Source organism: Bufo bufo, chromosome 6, assembly GCF_905171765.1.
Source record: "Bufo bufo chromosome 6, aBufBuf1.1, whole genome shotgun sequence".
Taxonomy (NCBI): domain Eukaryota; kingdom Metazoa; phylum Chordata; class Amphibia; order Anura; family Bufonidae; genus Bufo; species Bufo bufo.
In genome coordinates, this window is record NC_053394.1 from 434,421,334 (window position 1) to 434,445,156 (window position 23,823).

General features: G+C 42.4%; 1 protein-coding gene across 2 annotated transcripts in view; it reads right to left on the minus strand.

Annotated features, from left to right (window-relative positions):
- The window catches only part of LOC121005322 (myosin-3), a 74,230-nt gene extending 52,284 nt beyond the window's left edge, over positions 1-21,946 (minus strand). Inside the window, exons 1-19 of one of the 2 annotated variants that reach the window (XM_040437984.1) lie at positions 21,929-21,946; positions 20,897-20,984; positions 17,818-18,026; positions 17,412-17,555; positions 14,799-14,955; positions 12,942-12,969; positions 12,220-12,331; positions 10,762-10,854; positions 10,610-10,673; positions 10,042-10,140; positions 9,712-9,815; positions 9,491-9,629; positions 8,826-8,944; positions 8,601-8,750; positions 8,205-8,375; positions 4,422-4,731; positions 4,195-4,262; positions 843-930; positions 647-764 (exon numbers count right to left, since the gene is read on the minus strand). In XM_040437984.1, coding sequence (XP_040293918.1) covers positions 647-764; positions 843-930; positions 4,195-4,262; positions 4,422-4,731; positions 8,205-8,375; positions 8,601-8,750; positions 8,826-8,944; positions 9,491-9,629; positions 9,712-9,815; positions 10,042-10,140; positions 10,610-10,673; positions 10,762-10,854; positions 12,220-12,331; positions 12,942-12,969; positions 14,799-14,955; positions 17,412-17,555; positions 17,818-18,018 — 2,165 coding nt within the window. In that variant the 5' untranslated portion in view covers positions 18,019-18,026; positions 20,897-20,984; positions 21,929-21,946. The remainder of the gene's footprint in view (positions 1-646; positions 765-842; positions 931-4,194; positions 4,263-4,421; positions 4,732-8,204; positions 8,376-8,600; positions 8,751-8,825; positions 8,945-9,490; positions 9,630-9,711; positions 9,816-10,041; positions 10,141-10,609; positions 10,674-10,761; positions 10,855-12,219; positions 12,332-12,941; positions 12,970-14,798; positions 14,956-17,411; positions 17,556-17,817; positions 18,027-20,896; positions 20,985-21,928) is intronic. The other variant, XM_040437985.1, reaches the window with a different exon arrangement.
- Between the last annotated feature and the right edge of the window lie 1,877 nt (positions 21,947-23,823).

Sequence of the window (23,823 nt, forward strand, 5' to 3'; positions counted from 1 at the left end):
CTGTAGGACAGGAGAATACAGTCTATTGCCTCCTGTTATCAGCCATTTCAGGGGAGAGGATGACTGTAGGACTGGAGAATACAGTATATTGCTTCCTGTTATCAGCCATTTCAGGGGAGAGGATGACTGTAGGACAGGAGAATACAGTCTATTGCCCCCTGTTATCAGCCATTTCAGGGGAGAGGATGACTGTAGGACAGGAGAATACAGTCTATTGCCCCCTGTTATCAGCCATTTCAGGGGAGAGGATGACTGTAGGACAGGAGAATACAGTCTATTGTTCCCTGTTATCAGCCATTTCAGGGGAGAGGATGACTGTAGGACAGGAGAATACAGTCTATTGCCCCCTGTTATCAGCCATTTCAGGGGAGAGGATGACTGTAGGACAGGAGAATACAGTCTATTGCCCCCTGTTATCAGCCATTTCAGGGGAGAGGATGACTGTAGGACAGGAGAATACAGTCTATTGCCCCCTGTTATCAGCCACGTCAGGGGAGAGGATGACTGTAGGACAGGAGAATACAGTCTATTGCCTCCTGTTATCAGGCTCCCTGTTTAATGATTCAGGAAAACCTGATTATTGGAAACGTCCGTAAATCTATTATTCTCTTTTATCAGCCATCTCTGCTCAACAAAATGTTTGCACCTTTGTTTGAAGTCTCCATAGAGGATCCTGTTTGGAAATCCTTTTCTGCAGATCCGGATCCCCTCCAGCACACCATTACACCTCAGCTGATGTAGGACAAGATGATGGTCCATTTCCCCTAGGAAGTAGACAGCCAAACGATCAGTCACTTGCCACAAAGTACAAGGGTTCAATACAAGGCAGGGAATCACAGTACCTGGGGTTTTGGTTTCATTGGGTATAATGCAGCGCACAAAATGGGGATGTGTGGTCCGAAGGTTGGACATCAGCTTGTTCAGGTTCTCCTGCAGAGGAAGATGAGGAAGAATTCATAAGTACCGATGACCGCCATTAACCTGACCACCGACAATTATAATAATGTAGTAGATGTCACATGCAGTCCTATGTAACACCACAATAAACACAATAACTCTCTGAGTACAGATAATGTAGTAGATGTCACCTGCAGTCCTATGTAACACCACAGATAACACAGTGATAACTCTCTGAGTACAGATAATGTAGTAGATGTCACCTGCAGTCCTATGTAACACCACAGATAACACAGTGATATTTCTCTGAGTACAGATAATGTAGTAGATGTCACCTGCAGTCCTATGTAACACCACAAGTAACACAATGATAACCCTCTGAGTACAGATAATGTAGTAGATGTCACCTGCAGTCCTATGTAACACCACAGATAACATAGTGATAACTCTCTGAGTACAGATGATGTAGTAGTCCTATGTAACACTACAGATAACACAGTGATAACTCTCTGAGTACAGATAATGTAGTAGATGTTACTTACAGTCCTATGTAACACCACAGATAACACAGTGATAACTAAGTACAGATAATGTAGTAGATGTCACCTGCAGTCCTATGTAACAGCACAGATAACAGAGCGATAACTCTCTGAGTACAGATAATGTAGTAGATGTCACCTGCAGTCCTATGTAACACTACAGATAACACAGTGATAACGCTCTGAGTACAGATAATGTAGTAGATGTCACCTGCAGTCCTATGTAACACCACAGATAACACAGTGATAACTCTCTGAGTACAGATAATGTAATAGATGTCACATGCAGTCCTATGTAACACCACAGATAACATAGTGATAACTCTCTGAGTACAGATGATGTAGTAGTCCTATGTAACACTACAGATAACACAGTGATAACTCTCTGAGTACAGATAATATAGTAGATGTCACCTGCAGTCCTATGTAACACCACATATAACACAGTGATAACTAAGTACAGATAATGTAGTAGATGTCACCTGCAGTCCTATGTAACAGCACAGATAACAGAGCGATAACTCTCTGAGTACAGATAATGTAGTAGATGTCACCTGCAGTCCTATGTAACACTACAGATAACACAGTGATAACGCTCTGAGTACAGATAATGTAGTAGATGTCACCTGCAGTCCTATGTAACACCACAGATAACACAGTGATAACTCTCTGAGTACAGATAATGTAATAGATGTCACATGCAGTCCTATGTAACACCACAATAAACACAATAACTCTCTGAGTACAGATAATGTAGTAGATGATACCTACAGTCCTATGTAACACTACAGATAACACAGTGATAACTCTCTGAGCACAGATAATGTAGTAGATGTCACCTGCAGTCCTATGTAACACCACAGATAACACAGTGATAACTCTCTGAGTACAGATAATGTAGTAGATGTCACCTGCAGTCCTATGTAACACCACAGATAACACAGTGATAACTCTCTGAGTACAGATAATGTAGTACATGTCCCCTGCAGTCCTATGTAACACCACAGATAACACAGTGATAACTCTCTGAGTACAGATAATGTAGTAGATGTCACCTGCAGTCCTATGTAACACCACAGATAACACAGTGATAACTCTCTGATCACAGATAATGTAGTAGATGTCACCTGCAGTCCTATGTAACACCACAGATAACACAGTGATAACTCTCTGAGTACAGATAATGTAGTAGATGTCACCTGCAGTCCTATGTAACACCACAGATAACACAGTGATAACTCTCTGAGTACAGATAATGTAGTAGATGTCACCTGCAGTCCTATGTAACACCACAGATAACACAGTGATAACTCTCTCAGTACAGATAATGTAGTAGATGTCACCTGCAGTCCTATGTAACACTACAGATAACACAGTGATAACTCTCAGAGTACAGATAATGTAGTAGATGTCACCTGCAGTCCTATGTAACACCACAGATAACACAGTGATAACTCTCTTAGTACAGATAATGTAGTAGATGTCACATGCAGTCCTATGTAACACCACAATAAACACAATAACTCTGAGTACAGATAATGTAGTAGATGATACCTACAGTCCTATGTAACACTACAGATAACACAGTGATAACTCTCTGAGCACAGATAATGTAGTAGATGTCACCTGCAGTCCTATGTAACACCACAGATAACACAGTGATAACTCTCTGATTACAGATAATGTTGTAGATGTCACCTGCAGTCCTATGTAACACCACAGATAACACAGTGAGAACTCTCTGAGTACAGATAATGTAGTAGATGTCACCTGCAGTCCTATGTAACACCAGAAATAACACTGGGATAACTCTGAGTACAGATAATGTAGTAGATGTCACCTGCATTCCTATGTAACACCACAGATAACACAGTGATAGCTCTCTGAGTACAGATAATGTAGTGGATGTCACCTGCAGTCCTATGTAACACCACAGATAACACAGTGATAACTCTCTGAGTACAGATAATGTAGTGGATGTCACCTGCAGTCCTATGTAACACCACAGATAACACAGTGAGAACTCTGAGTACAAATAATGTAGTATATGTCACCTGCAGTCCTATGTAACACCACAAGAAACACAATGATAACTCTCTGAGTACAGATAATGTAGTATATGTCACCTGCAGTCCTATGTAACACCACAGATAACACAGTGATAACTCTCTGATTACAGATAATGTTGTAGATGTCACCTGCAGTCCTATGTAACACCACAGATAACACAGTGAGAACTCTCTGAGTACAGATAATGTAGTAGATGTCACCTGCAGTCCTATGTAACACCACAGATAACACAGTGATAACTCTCTGATCACAGATAATGTTGTAGATGTCACCTGCAGTCCTATGTAACACCACAGATAACACAGTGATAACTCTCTGAGTACAGATAATGTAGTAGATGTCACCTGCAGTCCTATGTAACACCACAGATAACACAGTGATAACTCTCTGAGTACAGATAATGTTGTAGATGTCACCTGCAGTCCTATGTAACACCACAGATAATACAGTGAGAACTCTCTGAGTACAGATAATGTAGTAGATGTCACCTGCAGTCCTATGTAACACCACAGATAACATGGTGATAACTCTCTGAGTACAGATAATGTAGTAGATGTCACCTGCAGTCCTATGTAACACCACAGATAACACAGTGATAACTCTCTGAGTACAGATAATGTAGTAGATGTCACCTGCAGTCCTATGTAACACCACAAATAACAGAGCGATAAAAATAAAAAACTCTCACCCGAAAAAGCGCAGACACGGTCTGGAAGGAGGAGCCCTTCTTCTTTGTCCCTTTCTTGGATGCCCCATCTGCAAAGTTAAGAGCAAGCAGTTCACAATTATTCTAAGAAATACGAAAATATCCAATGTATTAAAGCGACAACCCGTCTCCTAATCACCGAATGAGGGAGAAAAATGAACCCTTTATGAAGCTTGCATGGCCCAGAGTTGTGAATGTCAGTATCTCACCTGCATCTGTTCCGGCGTATGTGGCATACAGGTTTGCCAGGATTTTCATGGAGGACTTCTGATACAATCCCACCACAGTGTCATTCAATGGGTCTTTGTTTTTCTCCAACCAACCCTTAATGTTGTAGTCCACGGTCCCAGCATAGTGGATTAGGGAGAAGTGAGCCTCGGCTTTGCCTTTGGCCACTTTGGGCTTCTGGAAGTTGCTTGACTTGCCAAGATGCTGATCATACAGCTTGTTCTTGAAGGAAGTGTCTGTTGCCTTGGGGAACATGCACTCCTCTTCAAGGATGGAGAAGATGCCCATTGGCTGCAGTGATTCAGAGGGAAAAAAGTTAATAAATACTGTAATATTGCCCATATGTAAAAGAATATACTGCAACTACTACAATACTGCCCCTATGTAGAAGAATATACTTTAACTACTATAAAACTGTTCCCATATAGAAGAATATAACTGCTATAATACTGCCCCTATGTAGAAGAATATACTTTAACTACTATAAAACTGTTCCCATATAGAAGAATATAACTGCTATAATACTGCCCCTATGTAGAAGAATTTACTGCAACTACTATAATACTGCCCCTATGTACAAGAATATAACTACTATAATACCGCCCCATAGTACAAAAATATAACTACTATAATACTGCCTCCTATGTACAAGAATATAACTACTATAATACTGCCCCTATGTAGAAGAATATGACTACTATAATACCGCCCCATAGTACAAAAATATAACTACTATAATACTGCCTCCTATGTACAAGAATATAACTACTATAATACTGCTCCTCTGTACAAGAATATAACTACTATAATACTGCCTCCTATGTACAAGAATATAGCTACTATAATACTGCCTCCTATGTACAAGAATTTAAGTACTATAATACTGCTCCTATGTACAAGAATATAACTACTATAATACTGCTTGTCACGGCGGACACACAGATAAACCAACAACCAGGCTCTAGGCGAGAAGCAGGGGAAGGGTAACCTCCTAGCTAAACCCTGACCTCTTTCCCTGCACTGCTCAGCCCACATTCAGACCTTGAAGGTAGGTATGATGTGTCCTCGTGCCTGGGCTAAAACACCCTAGATTCCCTGAGATGGTGAAAAGGGGAAAAGGAGCAGCCTGCTCGCACAGAACCTGGATGGGAAAGATGACACAAACACAACCTAGACAGCAATCAACAAAAACTGAAACCACACTTATCTTTTCTGAGCTGGAACAGACAACCTTCCTTCCTTGCTTCCAAGGCCAGACTGATTTCAATAACCCGCTCAGAACACTGGACAAGAGTGTTATTTAAACCAATGACCCCAACCAGTGCACCTGATGGGAGGCGGGTGCAGCACGACTCCAAAACAAAACAAAACTAAACATGTGCTGCTATTCTGGCAGACCTCCGCACATAGTCAGAGCAGGGCATGACACTGCTCTTATGTGCAAGAATTTAACTACTATAATACTGCTCCTATGTACAAGAATATAACTACTATAATACTGCTCCTATGTACAAGAATATAACTACTATAATACTGCCTCCTATGTAAAAGAATATATCTACTATAATACTGTTCCTATGTACAAGAATATAACTACTATAATACTGCTCCTATGTACAAGAATATAACTACTATAATACTGCTCCTATGTACAAGAATATAACTACTATAATACTGCTCCTATGTACAAGAATATAACTACTATAATACTGCTCCTATGTACAAGAATATAACTACTATAATACTGCTCCTATGTACAAGAATATAACTACTATAATACTGCTCCTATGTACAAGAATATAACTACTATAATACTGCCTCCTATGTACAAGACTATAACTACTATAATACTGCTCCTATGTACAAGAATATAACTACTATAATACTGCCTCCTATGTACAAGAATATAACTACTATAATACTGCTCCTATGTACAGGAATATAACTACTATAATACTGCCTCCTATGTACAAGACTATAACTACTATAATACTGCTCCTATGTACAAGACTATAACTACTATAATACTGCTCCTATGTACAAGACTATAACTACTATAATACTGCTCCTATGTACAGGAATATAACTACTATAATACTGCTCCTATGTACAAGAATATAACTACTATAATACTGCTCCTATGTACAAGAATATAACTACTATAATACTGCTCCTATGTACAAGAATATAACTACTATAATACTGCTCCTATGTACAAGAATATAACTACTATAATACTGCTCCTATGTACAAGAATATAACTACTATAATACTGCCTCCTATGTACAAGAATATTACTACTACAAACCGGATTCCAAAAAAGTTGGGACAAGGCCATTTTCACCTCTGTGTGGCATCTCCCCTTCTTCTTACAACACTCAACAGACGTCTGGGGACCGAGGAGACGAGTTTCTTAAGTTTAGAAATAGGAATGCTCTCCCATTCTTGTCTAATACAGGCCTCTAACTGTTCAATCGTCTTGGGCCTTCTTTGTTGCACCTTCCTCTTTATGATGCGCCAAATGTTCTCTATAGGTGAAAGATCTGGACTGCAGACTGGCCATTTCAGTACCCGGATCCTTCTCCTACGCAGCCATGATGTTGTGATTGATGCAGAATGTGGTCTGGCATTATCTTGTTGAAAAATGCAGGGTCTTCCCTGAAAGAGATGACGTCTGGATGGGAGCAGATGTTGTTCTAGAACCTGAATATATTTTTCTGCATTGATGGTGCCTTTCCAGACATGCAAGCTGCCCATGCCACACGCACTCATGCAACCCCATACCATCAGAGATGCAGGCTTCTGAACTGAGCGTTGATAACAACTTGGGTTGTCCTTGTCCTCTTTGGTCCGGATCACATGGCGTCCCAGATTTCCAAAAAGAACTTTGAATCGTGACTCGTCTGACCACAGAACAGTCTTCCATTTTGTCACACTCCATTTTAAATGATCCCTGGCCCAGTGAAAACGCCTGAGCTTGTGGATCTTGCTTAGAAATGGCTTCTTCTTTGCACTGTAGAGTTTCAGCTGGCAGCGGCGGATGGCACGGTGGATTGTGTTCACTGACAATGGTTTCTGGAAGTATTCCTAAACCCATTCTGTGATTTCCTTTACAGTAACATTCCTGTTTGTGGTGCAGTGTCGTTTAAGGGCCCGGAGATCACGGGCATCCAGTATGGTTTTACGGCCTTGACCCTTACGCACAGAGATTGTTCCAGATTCTCTGAATCTTCGGATGATGTTATGCACAGTTGATGATGATAGATGCAAAGTCTTTGCAATGTTTCGCTGGGTAACACCTTTCTGATATTGCTCCACTATCTTTCTGCGCAACATTGTGGGAATTGGTGATCCTCTACCCATCTTGGCTTCTGAGAGACACGGCCACTCTGAGAAGCTCTTTTTATACCCAATCATGTTGCCAATTGACCTAATTAGTGTTAATTGGTCTTCCAGCTCTTCGTTATGCTCAAATTTACTTTTTCCAGCCTCTTATTGCTACTTGTCCCAACTTTTTTGGGATTTGTTGATACCGTGAAAATTGGAATCAACGTATTTTTCCTTTAAAATGATACATTTACTCGGATTAAACGTTTGATCTGTCATCTACGTTCTATTACAAATAATATATTGACATTTGCCATCTCCACATCATTGCATTCAGTTTTTATTCACAATTTGTTTAGTGTCCCAACTTTTTTGGAATCCGGTTTGTATAATACTTCCCTCATTTTATATACTGCCCTGTATGGATGAGACTATACCTTCTCAATAAGCTCAATGCAGGCGGCGAGGTCCATGCCAAAGTCGATGAAGGTCCACTCGATCCCCTCCTTCTTGTACTCCTCTTGCTCCAGTACAAACATGTGGTGGTTGAAGAACTGCTGCAGCTTCTCGTTGGTGAAGTTGATGCACAGCTGCTCCAAGCTGTTGAACTGTAAGTGATAAATGTTGAGTTCACCTTTCAAGGACTCGGTGCTTGAGTTATCGTACAAGTCACTCACGTAAAGTACTACAGAGCCCAGAAGGTCGGGGGGAGGGGGTACTTGTTACTTGTTCTGAACAACACCAAAACCTGCGCCCCATTCGTAGAGACCAGCGTTGGTTATCATTGTCACACCCCCACCCTTGCCGTCCGGTTTTATTTGTTTTGTACTAACCTCAAAGATTTCGAAACCAGCAATATCGAGGACCCCGATGAAATGCTGCCTGGGGAGTTTGGTATCAAGCTGCTCGTTAATGCGAGTCACCATCCAAGTGAAGAGCTTCTCATACACAGACTTGCTAAGGGCGTTGACATTGTGGTGCACCTGTACAATATAATGCTGTTATCCATCTGAGCTGCCGGCAGAAGGATGACAAGACTGAGAGCAGTAGGTTGTTACCTGCTCCACGGTTTGACCCTTGGTCACATATTCATTGCCCACTTTGACCCTGGGGTAGCAGAGACCTTTCAGCAAGTCCGCAGAGTTCAGGCCAGTCAGGTAGGCTGTTTTATCAGCAACTAGGGTGGAAACAATGCAGGGAAGTGAGAGATGGGCTGACACCGGCAAGCACCTCCCTATACATATAATCCCAGTGGTAGCATAAGAGCAGGGTGTTGACGCAGTTATTTATACTGAATGCAATGCTGCGTATACACCAGGACCGGGCAGGACTCATGAGGGGGGTTTTAGGTACAATAACTCTAAGGACTACGGTGAGTGTGGAGACTATGGTGCCAGGGCACTGCAATGAGTGGCACTCTAAGGTCTGCGATATTGCCTTAACAGTATTATGAGGGATGGTTTAGAAGGTATGACCAAAGTCTTCATGGGTTGGACTTATGGTGAAAACACTTGGCACCTCCCAATCTGCCATCTTAATTCTTGGGTTGGATAAACCTACCATGGAAAGCATACTGGACCGGTAAATTCTGAGGTTGGACACGTACATAGAGGCGTGTCCCAGTTAACTAACACCATTGGTTCATCATGAACCTAGAACCAGATCTAGTCCTTGAGAATGTAACAGAAGATTACAAAATGACCGATCCCTGGTCAGGACCCACCTTCAGTCCCATCAGGCTCTGCTTGTTCCTCTCTTGGCCTCTGCTTGAACTTCATGACTCCATAATGCATGACCGCGCCTGTTAACTTGTAGATTCCGACTTTCTCCTCAGGAGTGAAGCCCAAGATATCGATGGCGTTCTGCAAAATCGAATATAATATCCAATAAGATATGCATCCGGTCCTGTCCAGAGTAACCTGGTATTCCATAAAAGCATCGTACGTCTGTGGCTATCAGCTCCTCGGTGTCGTCGATGCTGGCCACCGTAATCTCCCCTTGGCTGATGTACGGGAAATCATATGGATTTGTGGTGATCAACATCATATCTGAAACAACATAAAAACAACCTTTTAAAAAAAAATCTAAACATTTTTGCAAAAATGTGGTCAAAGCACTCTGTGTCTACACTCGCAGTACTTGGTAACTCTATAGTGAGTGTGATTTGTGAATAAAATGTTTGGTAAAAAAAAAAAAAAATACATTTTTAAAACATTAATGATAGAGAACAGTTTCCTGAGGAACGCTACCACTCCTTGTGACCCCACCACTGACCAATTAGTTCAGGTTTCTTGTTGGACATGATTTGGTAGAAGATGTGATAACTTCGTTCTGCTGGAAGCTGGAAGGTTACTCGAGATTTCTCCAACAGATCTGCAATGAGAAGTGAGAAGTGATGCGCAAAATATCAACTATAAAAAAAATCCAAAAATTTTCAGCTAATCACACTATGAGGGGCATTTATCAAGGTATTTACGCCAATATTTTACTGTTAAAAAGTTGCAAATCATAGTGCGTGCCATATGTGCTCCATAACTGGCATTTCTTTCAGCTTCTCCCCACTTTTTTAAAGTGAAGATAAAAATGGGGTGAGGCTTAGCGGGAGGGCAGAGCCCATCATGGCCCGCCGGATTTACTACAATTTAGGCCAGAAGCTGGATTAAGTTACAGCTCAAGCCTTCCTCAGCCCCTAGCTGGAGTAGATTTGAGTTTCGGGCCAGAGATGCGCCTAATTTACTCCAGCGGACAGGGGATGAATACTGGCGTGTGGGAACGCTGGTCTTAATAAATCTCCCCCCCCCCTGAATTTTTATAAAGCACAATCAAATACAACAATCCTCACATGTTTCGATATCCGCTGAGGCGAGCTTCCCTGTGGTGCCAAAGTGAATCCGAATAAATTTCCCCTGTTGAATAAAAAAGGCCACAAATCATCTATGATGAAATAATATTAATAAAGTCAAACCAAAAATAGGAGAAAAAAAACCAACGTACAAATCTGGAGGAGTTGTCATTCCTGACGGTCTTTGCATTGCCAAAGGCTTCCAGGAGGGGATTGGCCTGGATGATTTGATCTTCCAGGGTTCCCTGAACAAAAAGAAAGAATAACAATTAAAAATAAAATAGAAGAACGTTTATTACCAGGGAAATATGTCACATTTTGTTTTAGACAGAACTCACGGCCGTGTGATATACAGAGAAAAGGACTACACTGCTGAGATTGTGCCCGTTACGGAAATCTGAAATTATGTGCAGAAAATAAAATCTAGTTTATGTATTTTATATTTATATCCCTTATTTATTTGTTATTCAGAATTATTTCTTTACATTTTTATTATTGCCCCATATATTTTTATTGCATTCACATGTCTTATTTTATTTATTGGCTTATTTTTTGGACTTTACTTCATTTAACTATATTTTAGGTTTTCATTTAATGTATATTATCGTATTATTTCATGGTAGTTGTTTTCATGCAGTTAACCGTACATTAGACTTAAAGGGGTTGTCTCATCTCGCTGTTACTAAGATGGTCCTGACCACCAGCCAACTGGGAAACAGCAGAGGCTCCAGCACTAACTCTTTCAGGAGCTCCCAATGCGGTGCATGAGAGCTACGGAAACGGCGTAGCACAGCAAGCTATACTGGTTCCCTAACTCAGAAACGCCGTTTCCGTAGCTCTCATGCACCTCAATGGGAGTGCCGGAGCACTCTGCTGTTCATCAGCCGGCTGGTGGTCAGGACTGTGTCTCTTCTCGCCTTAGTAACAGCGAGATGAGACAATTCATATAAGCTTCATCCACACGTCCATATTTTGAGTCTGTGTCCAATCTGCATTTTTTGTGGATCGTACACCGATCCATTTATTTTTATAAGGCAGTACAAAGAGTGGCGGCAGCTGATTAAGCTGGCCGTACAGATTAGATGTATACCAGCCAAGACCACTGACCCATCTAATGTGTATGGGAGCCAATGGAAGATGTCGGGGAGATAAGGATCATATTGTTGAATTTTAAAATGCCTGATCCTTTTGTTCTCAGAGAGAAGAAAAGGTTGGAGTATTTCTTGTATTTTACCAAAGTGCTGGGGACCTTGCAAAATAATAAATAATATGATCTTCCATTTATGCACCAACCCCGATCCAGCGCTGCCGCTCTGTCATCTTCCTAGCCAGTGTTGTATCGATTGGCTGCAGCAAAGCCAATCACTGGCCTCAGGTGTCTCATGCAATACACCGCTGATGCCAGTGATTGGCTGCAGTGGCATATCAAATATTGAGTATTTTTTAGCATCTTATTAGGCCCCCCATCACTTTTTAAATAAAAAAAAAAAATGGATATCCCCTTTAATACCCACTAAGACCACATGAAAGCCTGGGAGAATCGAGAGAGAGAGAGAGAGAGAGCTGTCTGTCGATAAAGCGTCTGGTCGGTTTAATATTTCATGACTTACCTTTATTCCACTCGTTGACTCCTTCTTCTTTATGTCACCAACAGCTGCAATTGTTGCAAAGTACTGGATGACACGTTTTGTGTTCACCGTCTTCCCAGCACCGGATTCTCCGCTACAGCACACAAAAAATGACATCACACATCATAGAAACACCATCCTTCATCACAGGACAGACACACAGGCTAGGCCTTGTGAATAAAAGCAAAAACAAGGCTAAGGTTCCGGGGGTTACACTGAAAAATCGCATAGGCGGCCAACGCTCCATATTTTTTCTACATTATTTATATTTAAATAAAATGTAAACATTAAAAAAGGAATTCAACATAAAAAGATAAAATCTCTACAAGTCAAAATGTAATTAGGCCTCATGCACACAGCCCGGCCGTGGCCGTATTGCGGCCCGCAAGCAGCGGGTCCGCAATATGTGGGCACTAGCCGTATGCTCCCTGCATCACGGATGCGGACCCATTCACTTGAATGGGTCTGCAATCCGGAGCTGCGGTGGGGAACGGAAGCACGGAACCCCACGGAAGCACTATGAAGTGCTTCCATGGTGTTTCTGTCCGAGCCTCCGCACCGAACATGTTCTATTTTTTTGCCGTGCGGACGGATCACGGACCCATTCAAGTTGAATGTGTCTCGATACCCAATGCATGGAACGGCCGCGCGACGGTCGTGTGCATAAGGCCTTAATCATAGTGGGGGTATCTGTGTGTACATACGTGATCAGAATAGACTGGTTGTCACGATCTGTTGAAAAAAAAGCATTTATATTGTCAGCACCGACCATGAAATGACTAAGATATTAAAAATAATGTACAATACACCTCAATATGTCTGCTTCACTACAAAGCGGCTCTTTCACACGAGCGAGTTTTCCGTCTGCGTGCGATGTGTGCAGTCGGTGCATAGCATCCGGACTGAATCCTGACCCATTCATTTTAACGGGTCTGTGCATCATTTCTGCAGCATGTTCTATATTGTGCGTTTTCTGCGCAGCTCTGGCTCCACAGACGTGAATGGGGCTTCAGTGAAATACCGGATGCAATGCATATTTCACTGACAGTTGTTCGGAGATGTAGATTGTTTTTCTGCAGTTTTTATTCATGCGTGTGAAAAATGCACGCAATTGGGAGACAATCTGGACAGAAAAAAAACGGACACACTGAACATAATAGTAGAAAAAACTGATCGAACTGGTGTGTTAAACCATTGTTTTTTCCCTGAACAGATCCTGACACAATCCGTATCGCTCGTGTGGAAGAGGCCCAAGGGCCTGTACGGTACTTACTGCGGTTGTTCGTCCCCATACAGTTTCCTTGGTTGTTGGCAGCACACTTTATACAAATGAAGATTTTATGTGCTGCATCAAAGATGCTACAACCTGAAGGGCAGGGGCCGACTGGCCATTGACCCTATAGGGAAATTTCCCAGTGGGCAAATGCCTGGGGGGCCGCCAGCCAGATATATAACAATCTAATACTCTAAACAGTAATTAATGCTGGGAACATCAGGCACCTATGCAACTGACCAGCACCTGCAGATGCCCTCCTGAACTCAACTGTTTCGCCATCCTCAAGATGGTGATACAGTTGAATACTGAGACGAGGGGGTCAGTATTATGTGCTGCACTGTGATATCTGTTCCTGCTGGGGCAGCACTTTGGTATATATCTCTTCAGGGGTGGTACTTTGTGCTGCACTGTGGTATATAGCTCTGAAGGGGCGGTATTATGTGCTGCACTGTGGTATATAGTTCTGCAGGGGCGGTATTATGTGCTGCACTGTGGTATATAGTTCTGCAGGGGCGGTATTATGTGCTGCACTGTGGTATATAGTTCTGCAGGGGCAGTATTTTGTGCTGCACTGTGGTATATAGCCCTGAAGGGGTGGTATTTTGTGTTGCACTGTGGTATATAGCTCTGCAGGGGTGGTATTATGTGCTGCACTATGGTATATAGCTGTGAAGGGGCGGTATTTTGTACTGCACTGTGGTATATAGTTCTGCACAGGCAGTATTTTGTGTTGCATTGTGGTATATAGCTCTGAAGGGGCGGTATTATGTGCTGCACTGTGGTATATAGTTCTGCAGGGGCAGTATTTTGTGTTGCACTGTGGTATATAGCTCTGCAGGGGCGGTATTATGTGCTGCGCTTTGGTATTGACAGCCCCATCTACTTTTGTTATCCCTGCCCACTTGTGTCACGCCTTCTGTCCTTTGAACCTGCCTACAACATGGGGCCACTTAGTTTTTATCCAGGGCCACGTTACGTTCCTAGTCCGCCCCTGCTTAGGAGTGATGCTTGTTCGTCAGGTGATCGGCAGCAACTTCACATAGGTCAATAATTTGGCAAGAGAACTGGCACCAACGCTCACCCCAATAACTTCCCCATGCATCACAGGAGATGTACTCGTTATACCGGGCCCCATACAATAACCTCCTAGGTGCACTACAGAAGAGCTGGGGGCATTACAGCTTTAGCGGCAGATCTGGATGTGACAACAGTACACGACGTGATGTGAATCTGTAATGTACTTACTATTTCATGAAGTCACAAAATTACTATAAAAGCGACTCACCAGTCAACATGAACTGATAGGCGTTATCAGAGATGGTGAAGATGTGTGGTGGGGCCTCCTGACGCTTCTTGCCTCGGTAAGCATTGACCACTTCAGGGTTGTAAACAGGCAGCCACTTGTAGGGGTTCACGGTGACACAAAACAGACCGGAATATGTCTGCAGTACAGAAGTGAGAAAATATTAGAGGGCCATCCGCTTTAATGTGTATAGTCAGAGTGTAGTGTAGTCACTGATGAGAGGTCACTAGAGTATAGTGATCAGTACTACACCCAGATCACCAGGACATAGAGCAGTAATATCACTGTATATACATCACTGGTGAGAGGTCACTAGAGTATAGTGATCAGTACTACACCCAGATCACCAGGACATAGAGCAGTGATATCACTGTATATACATCACTGGTGAGAGGTCACTAGAGTATAGTGATCAGTACTACATCCAGATCACCAGGACATAGAGCGGTGATATCACTGTATATACATCTCTGGTGAGAGGTCTCTAGAGTATAGTGATCAGTACTACACCCAGATCACCAGGACATAGAGCGGTGATATCACTGTATATACATCATCGGTGAGAGGTCACTAGAGTATAGTGATCAGTACTACACCCAGATCACCAGGACATACAGCGGTGATATCACTGTATATACATCACTGGTAAGAGGTGACTAGAGTATAGTGATCAGTACTACACCCAGATCACCAGGACATAGAGCGGTGATATCACTGTATATACATCACTGGTGAGAGGTCATTAGAGTATAGTGATCAGTACTACATCCAGATCACCAGGACATAGAGCGGTGATATCACTGTATATACATCATCGGTGAGAGGTCACTAGAGTATAGTGATCAGTACTACACCCAGATCACCAGGACATAGAGCGGTGATATCACTGTATATACATCACTGGTGAGAGGTCACTAGAGTATAGTGATCAGTACTACACCCAGATCACCAGGACATAGAGCGGTGATATCACTGTATATACATCACTGGTGAGAGGTAACTAGAGTATAGTGATCAGTACTACACCCAGATCACCAGGACATAGAGCGGTGATATCACTGTATATACATCACTGGTGAGAGGTCACTAGAGTATAGTGATCAGTACTACACCCAGATCACCAGGACATATAGCGGTGATATCACTGTATATACATCACTGGTGAGAGGTCACTAGAGTATAGTGATCAGTACTACACCCAGATCACCAGGACATAGAGCAGTGATATCACTGTATATATATCACTGGTGAGAGGTCGCTAGAGTATAGTGATTAGTACTACACCCAGATCACCAGGACATATAGCGGTGATATCACTGTATATACATCACTGGTGAGAGGTCACTAGAGTATAGTGATCAGTACTACACCCAGATCACCAGTACATAGAGCGGTGATATCACTGTATATACTGTACATCACTGGTGAGAGATCACTGGTGATCTGGGTGTAGTACTGATCACTATACTCTAGTTACCTCTCACCAGTGATGTATATACAGTATGTATATACTGCTCTATATCCTGGTGATCTGGGTGTAGTACTGATCACTATACTTTAGTATTCTCTCACCAGTGATATATATATATATATACAGTGATATCACCGCTCTATGTCCTGGTGATCTGGGTGTAGTACTGATCACTATACTCTAGTTACCTCTCACCAGTGATGTATATACAGTGATATCACTGCTCTATATCCTGGTGATCTGGGTGTAGTGCTGATCACTATACTTTAGTATTCTCTCACCAGTGATATATATATATATATACAGTGATATCACTGCTCTATATCCTGGTGATCTGGGTATAGTACTGATCACTATACTCTAGTGACCTCTCACCAGTGATGTATATACAGTGATATCACCACTCTATGTCCTGGTGATCTGGGTGTAATACTGATCACTATACTCTAGTGACCTCTCACCAGTGATGTATATACAGTGATATCACCGCTCTATGTACTGGTTATCTGGGTGTAGTACTGATCACTATAGTCTAGTCACCTCTCACCAGTAATGTATATACAGTGATATCACTGCTCTATGTCCTGGTGATCTGGGTGTAGTACTGATCACTATAGTCTAGTCACCTCTCACCAGTGATGTATATACAGTGATATCACCGCTCTATGTCCTGGTGATCTGGGTGTAGTACTAATCACTATACTCTAGAGACCTCTCACCAGTGATGTATATACAGTGATATCACCGCTCTATGTCCTGGTGATCTGGATGTAGTACTGATCACTATACTCTAGTGACCTCTCACCAGTGATGTATATACAGTGATATCACTGCTCTATGTCCTGGTGATCTGGGTGTAGTTCTGATCACTATACTCTAGTGACCTCTCACCAGTGATGTATATACAGTGATATCACCGCTCTATGTCCTGGTGATCTGGATGTAGTACTGATCACTATACTCTAGTGACCTCTCACCAGTGATGTATATACAGTGATATCACCGCTATATGTCCTGGTGATCTGGATGTAGTACTGATCACTATACCCTAATCACCAAATACTACAGTGAAAGCTAGAAGAGATTGTCTCAGTCTCTCACAATTGCAGTGCACTATATCTTACATAGATCATCCAGGCCTTGTAGCGCTCTTTGAGGTTATACAGGACAGCTGGTTCGTGCAGGTGCGTTAGCATCGCCATATCTTCAATTTTATCGAACTTGGGAGGATTCATGGGGTAAACGTTCTCGGGTTTCACCGTAACGGTCTGATATGTGGAGAAAAACAAAACAAAGGATGGAGTAAGACATGAAGCTTTGTAATAGTCACTCTAAGTGTCCTACAAGAATGGGCGTTGCTTTCCGTAGGTGCTGTGTAATGCGCCACTCCTGATGCAGCCTTGCATCTGGTGGTAAAAGCTGGCACTCCACGTCCACATTCAGCCAGTGGCTGGGGAATCTGCGTATATAAGGCGGTTTCTCCTACGTGAACCATCTGTTACCTTCACGTACGAAGCTCAGTTATCTTACCCGCCCATCCTCCGTCTCCACCGTCGTCTTCCCAACCTCTGAGCCTTTGATTTTCCCCTTGATGTAGTCGATGGTGGGGTCAGTAACATAGCAGTAGGTTTTGGCATCGAAGGGCTGATTCTGGGCCTCGATCCTTTCCTTTTCAGACTTCCTGAGGAACACCGCGGCCGGGCCATAGGCCTGCATCTCCGCGTCACCCATGGCTGCAGCTATCAGGGCAGAAAGCATCGGTGGTCAGCAATTTATATTATTATATATAGAACCCACATTTCTCCAACTTCCCACTGTTCTTCCTGTGTGTGTCAGTCCTATCAGGGCTCCTTGGAGAGATTAAGTTTGTATTCACCAAGGACAAATCCACTGCAAAAGTTGCACGTCTTACATGCAAATTTGTCTGTAACACACAGTTACGGTAGCGCGGTGGTTCAGTGGATAGCACTGGTGCCTTGCAGCGCTGGGGTCCTGTGTTCGAATCCAACATGCATGGAGTTTGTATGTTCTCCCCATTTTTGTGTGGGTTCTCTTTAAATTCCTCCCACACTCCAAAGACATACTGATAGGTACCTTAGATCGTGAGCCCCATGATGATAATGTCTGTAAAGAGCTGCGGAATACAGGTTCTTCTAAAAAAATTAGCATATTGTGATAAAGTTCATTATTTTCTGTAATGTACTGATAAACATTAGACTTTCATATATTTTAGATTCATTACACACAACTGAAGTAGTTCAAGCCTTTTCTTGTTTTAATATTGATGATTTTGGCATACAGCTCATGAAAACCCAAAATTCCTATCTCAAAAAATTAGCATATCATGAAAAGGTTCTCTAAACGAGCTATTAACCTAATCATCTGAATCAACTAATTAACTCTAAACACCTGCAAAAGATTCCTGAGGCTTTTAAAAACTCCCAGCCTGGTTCATTACTCAAAACCGCAATCATGGGTAAGACTGCCGACCTGACTGCTGTCCAGAAGGCCATCATTGACACCCTCAAGCAAGAGGGTAAGACACAGAAAGAAATTTCTGAACGAATAGGCTGTTCCCAGAGTGCTGTATCAAGGCACCTCAGTGGGAAGTCTGTGGGAAGGAAAAAGTGTGGCAGAAAACGCTGCACAACGAGAAGAGGTGACCGGACCCTGAGGAAGATTGTGGAGAAGGACCGATTCCAGACCTTGGGGGACCTGCGGAAGCAGTGGACCGAGTCTGGAGTAGAAACATCCAGAGCCACCGTGTACATGCGTGTGCAGGAAATGGGCTACAGGTGCCGCATTCCCCAGGTCAAGCCACTTTTGAACCAGAAACAGCGGCAGAAGCGCCTGACCTGGGCTACAGAGAAGCAGCACTGGACTGTTGCTCAGTGGTCCAAAGTACTTTTTTCGAATGAAAGCAAATTTTGCATGTCATTCGGAAATCAAGGTGCCAGAGTCTGGAGGAAGACTGGGGAGAGGGAAATGCCACAATGCCTGAAGTCCAGTGTCAAGTACCCACAGTCAGTGATGGTCTGGGGTGCCATGTCAGCTGCTGGTGTTGGTCCACTGTGTTTTATCACGGGCAGGGTCAATGCAGCTAGCTATCAGGAGATTTTGGAGCACTTCATGCTTCCATCTGCTGAAAAGCTTTATGGAGATGAAGATGTCATTTTTCAGCACGACCTGGCACCTGCTCACAGTGCCAAAACCACAGGTAAATGGTTTACTGACCATGGTATTACTGTGCTCAATTGGCCTGCCAACTCTCCTGACCTGAACCCCATAGAGAATCTGTGGGATATTGGGAAGAGAAAGTTGAGAGACGCAAGACCCAACACTCTGGATGAGCTGAAGGCCGCTATCGAAGCATCCTGGGCCTCCATAACACCTCAGCAGTGCCACAGGCTGATTGCCTCCATGCCACATTGCCGCATTGAGCAGTCATTTCTGCAAAAGGATTCCCGACCAAGTATTGAGCGCATAACTGAACTTAATTATTTGAAGGTTGACTTTTTTTGTATTAAAAACACTTTTCTTTAATTGGTCGGATGAAATATGCTAATTTTTGGAGATAGGAATTTTGGGTTTTCATGAGCTGTATGCCAAAATCATCAATATTAAAACAAGAAAAGGCTTGAACTACTTCAGTTGTGTGTAATGAATCTAAAATATATGAAAGTCTAATGTTTATCAGTACATTACAGAAAATAATGAACTTTATCACAATATGCTGATTTTTTGAGAAGAACCTGTATACTAGCGCTATAGAAGTGCATAAAAATAAATGACGCCTCATGTGAAGTAGAGCAGCAACTAATGGATTTGCACTATAAGAAGAGAAATGACTCAGGCTCAGATAACTGGATGATAAGAGCAGGAGCCGGACTTGAAGTCTTCATCATGACTCCAGAATGTGATGACACCATTTACAAGGCTCCTGTAAGACCTGGGGGCTATTTCAGTGTTATAGATCTCATGCTCCAGGAGTGGAATAATCTGCCCACACGAGAGGGCCAGGCCTGATACTTAAAGGGGACCTAAAGCAGTGTGGTCTGGGTGACCCCTGTCCTGTACAGTTTGCGTATGGTCGTCAGGTCATCCTCCATCTATGGTGCAATCTGCTGCTTCTTTGGTGGCATAAATGACCCGAGCAGCAGAGGAATAACCCCCCCCCGCTCGTGTGTCAGATGATTGGTGAGGTGTGTAGGTGGTTCATGTGGCCAGTGCGAAAACTGCTATAGGTATTGCAGAAATAACAGCATCAAAAATTCTTTAAAAATATGTTTAACATACAAATGTGATTTAAACGTTAGGTTATTTTCTGATATTCACTTCAATGGGGCCCCATAAGATGCAGACAGCACACTGTGTTTGCGGACCACCATGGTCCGAGTGCATGAGCCTTAAAGCATTTCCCAGACCTTCCTGGTGGTTGCTGATCTCTACTGAGAGCAAAAGGAGGGGACATGTTAAAATCCAACATGCCTGACCCTTCTCTCCCTGATATCTGCCGCTACGGGGTACATTGTAGATGGTCGGTCAGACCTGTGAAAATTGCCGGGTTCAGACAACATTACCCTGATGTTTATTGGTGCCCATTACTTACCGGCTCAGTCCAGGCACAGGTGATATAGAGCAATGGAGGTCTGAGGACCAAAGGAAAGGACAGGTCAGCTTGGAGGGACTGGAGGCAGCTACCGAAATATGAAGGGTAATAAAATGTAATATCATATCATGCAGGGTAATAATATGTTATAAATAACATGCAATGAAGTAATCTAATATACAGTAATACAATACCAAGTAATAATATACAGTAATCTAATATAGCACATTATAATGTTATACGATGTGATAATATAATATAGAGTAATATAGTGCATTATAATGTTATACGATGTGATAATATAATATAGAGTAATATAGTGCATTATAATGTAATATGATGTAATAATATAACAACGTAATCTGATACAGCACAATATTATGTAATACAATATAATATAGAGTGACATGGCACATTATCATGTAATATGATGTAATAATATAATATAGAGTAATATAGCACATTATAATGTTATACGATGTGATAATATAATATAGAGTAACATGGCACATTATAATGTAATACAATATAATATAGAGTAACATGGCACATTATCATGTAATATGATGTAATAATATAATATAGAGTAATATAGCACATTATAATGTAATATGATGTAATAATATAATGTAGAGTAACATGGCACATTATAATGTAATACAATGCTATCATGTGATATAACAGAATGTACTAATATAGAGTTATATAATACATGACATTATAATGTAATATTAAAAACGACATAATATAAAATAATGTAAGGATAATATAACAACATAATACAATATACATTATACCACAATGTACTGGTTTTCCACCTGTGTTTCTCCGGCTGTTGTAAAACCACAAGTCCCATCGTGTCAGCCGCAGGACATGCTGGGAGTAGTAGCGGCACAACAGCTGGAGGGTCACGGGATGCAGGTAATATAACAGACACCAGGATATTATAATGTACGGCAATAATATAACAGAAGATGAGATAAATCCTTGCCCTGTGTGCGCCCAGGACACTTGATGAGGATAAGGACTTACTGGATGCAGAACTTCACGGAGCCCTGAGGGTAAGGAGCAATGAGCTTTATAAAGTGTTCTCCTAATCCCTACAGTTTATCCCTCCTCTATAATTGGAAAGCGGAGCTGCCCCCTCCCCGGTAAAGACATTTTTTTCGTTCTCTTTATACTGTATATATAGACATGATGTCGTTGTCTCAATTTTGTTTCTACTTAAGAATTTGGCGAAGGTGCACAATCAGGAGCGATGACCTTTGGGTCTTAATAATGGGATTATCAGCCAGAGAGGCTATCTCCTGCAGGGTGGGCAGTCCATTACAGTCAGTACAGTGAAGGGGATCAGATTATACCATTATTAACACTCGCTCATTGGGACCGTTTAATCACTTTTCACACAATTATGACCACGCACGGATTGCCAATAGACACATACAAGTTACATATGTGGAATTGGCCGACTATGGCCTCATGCACACAACCGTTTTTCGGGTCCGCAGTTTTTGTGGCTCGGGTGCGGACCTATTCACTTTAATAGGGCCGCAAAAGATGCGGACAGCACTCCGTGTACTGTCCGCATCCGTTGCTCCGTTCCAGGGGCCCGCAAAAAAAATATAGCATGTCCTATTCTTGTCCGTTTTGCGGACAAGAATAGGCATTTCTACAATGGGCCGCCTGTTCCGTTCCGCAAATTTCTGAAGGCACACGGGTAGCTTCCGTTGTTTGCGGACTGCAAAAAACGGCACGGTCGTGTGCATGTAGCCTATCAAAGGGCTCACACCAACGTACTTTTAGTCCGTGTCTGAACCATTCACTTCAATGGGGCTGAAAAAATGGAAATGAGTCCGCGTGCAATCCGTGTCCGTATGTCCATTCCGCAAAAGAATACAACATGTCCAACGGTCGTGTGAACGAGCCCTATGTCAGGGGAGAAAAGGATCAGGCAGTTTGGTTTCACCTGTCCGAACCTTTAGTTTTCGGAGAGATAACTCGCCCCACACAGATGTCTGGCAGTAGCTTTCTTCTGTCTCCCGTTCACAATACATGCATGCTCGGCCAAGCCTACATGTACAAACAGTGGGATGCGAAAGTTTGGGCAACCTTGTTAATCGTCATGATTTTCCTGTATAAATCGTTGGTTGTTACGATAAAAAATGTCAGTTAAATATATCATATAGGAGACACATAGACATAGAAACATAGAAACATAGAATGTGTCGGCAGATGAGAACCATTTGGCCCATCTAGTCTGCCCAATATACTGAATACTATGGATAGCCCCCGGCCCTATCTTATATGAAGGATGGCCTTATGCCTATCCCATGCATGCTTAAACTCCTTCACTGTATTTGCAGCTACCACTTCTGCAGGAAGGCTATTCCATGCATCCACTACTCTCTCAGTAAAGTAATACTTCCTTATATTACTTTTAAACCTTTGCCCCTCTAATTTAAAACTGTGTCCTCTTGTGGTAGTTTTTCTTCTTTTAAATATTCTCTCCTCCTTTACCGAGTTGATTCCCTTTATGTATTTAGCAGTTTCTATCATATCCCCTCTGTCTCGTCTTTCTTCCAAGCTATACATGTTAAGGTCCTTTAACCTTTCCTGATAAGTTTTATCCTGCAATCCATGTACTAGTTTAGTAGCTCTTCTCTGAACTCTCTCCAAAGTATCAATATCCTTCTGGAGATATGGTCTCCAGTACTGAGCACAATACTCCAGATGAGGTCTCACTAGTGTTCTGTAGAGCGGCATGAGCGCCTCCCTCTTTCTACTAGTAATGCCTCTCCCTATACACCCCAGCATTCTGCTAGCATTTCCTGCTGCTCTATGACATTGTCTGCCTGCCTTTAAGTCTTCTGAAATAATGACCCCTAAATCCCTTTCCTCAGATACTGAGGTTAGGACTGTATCACTGA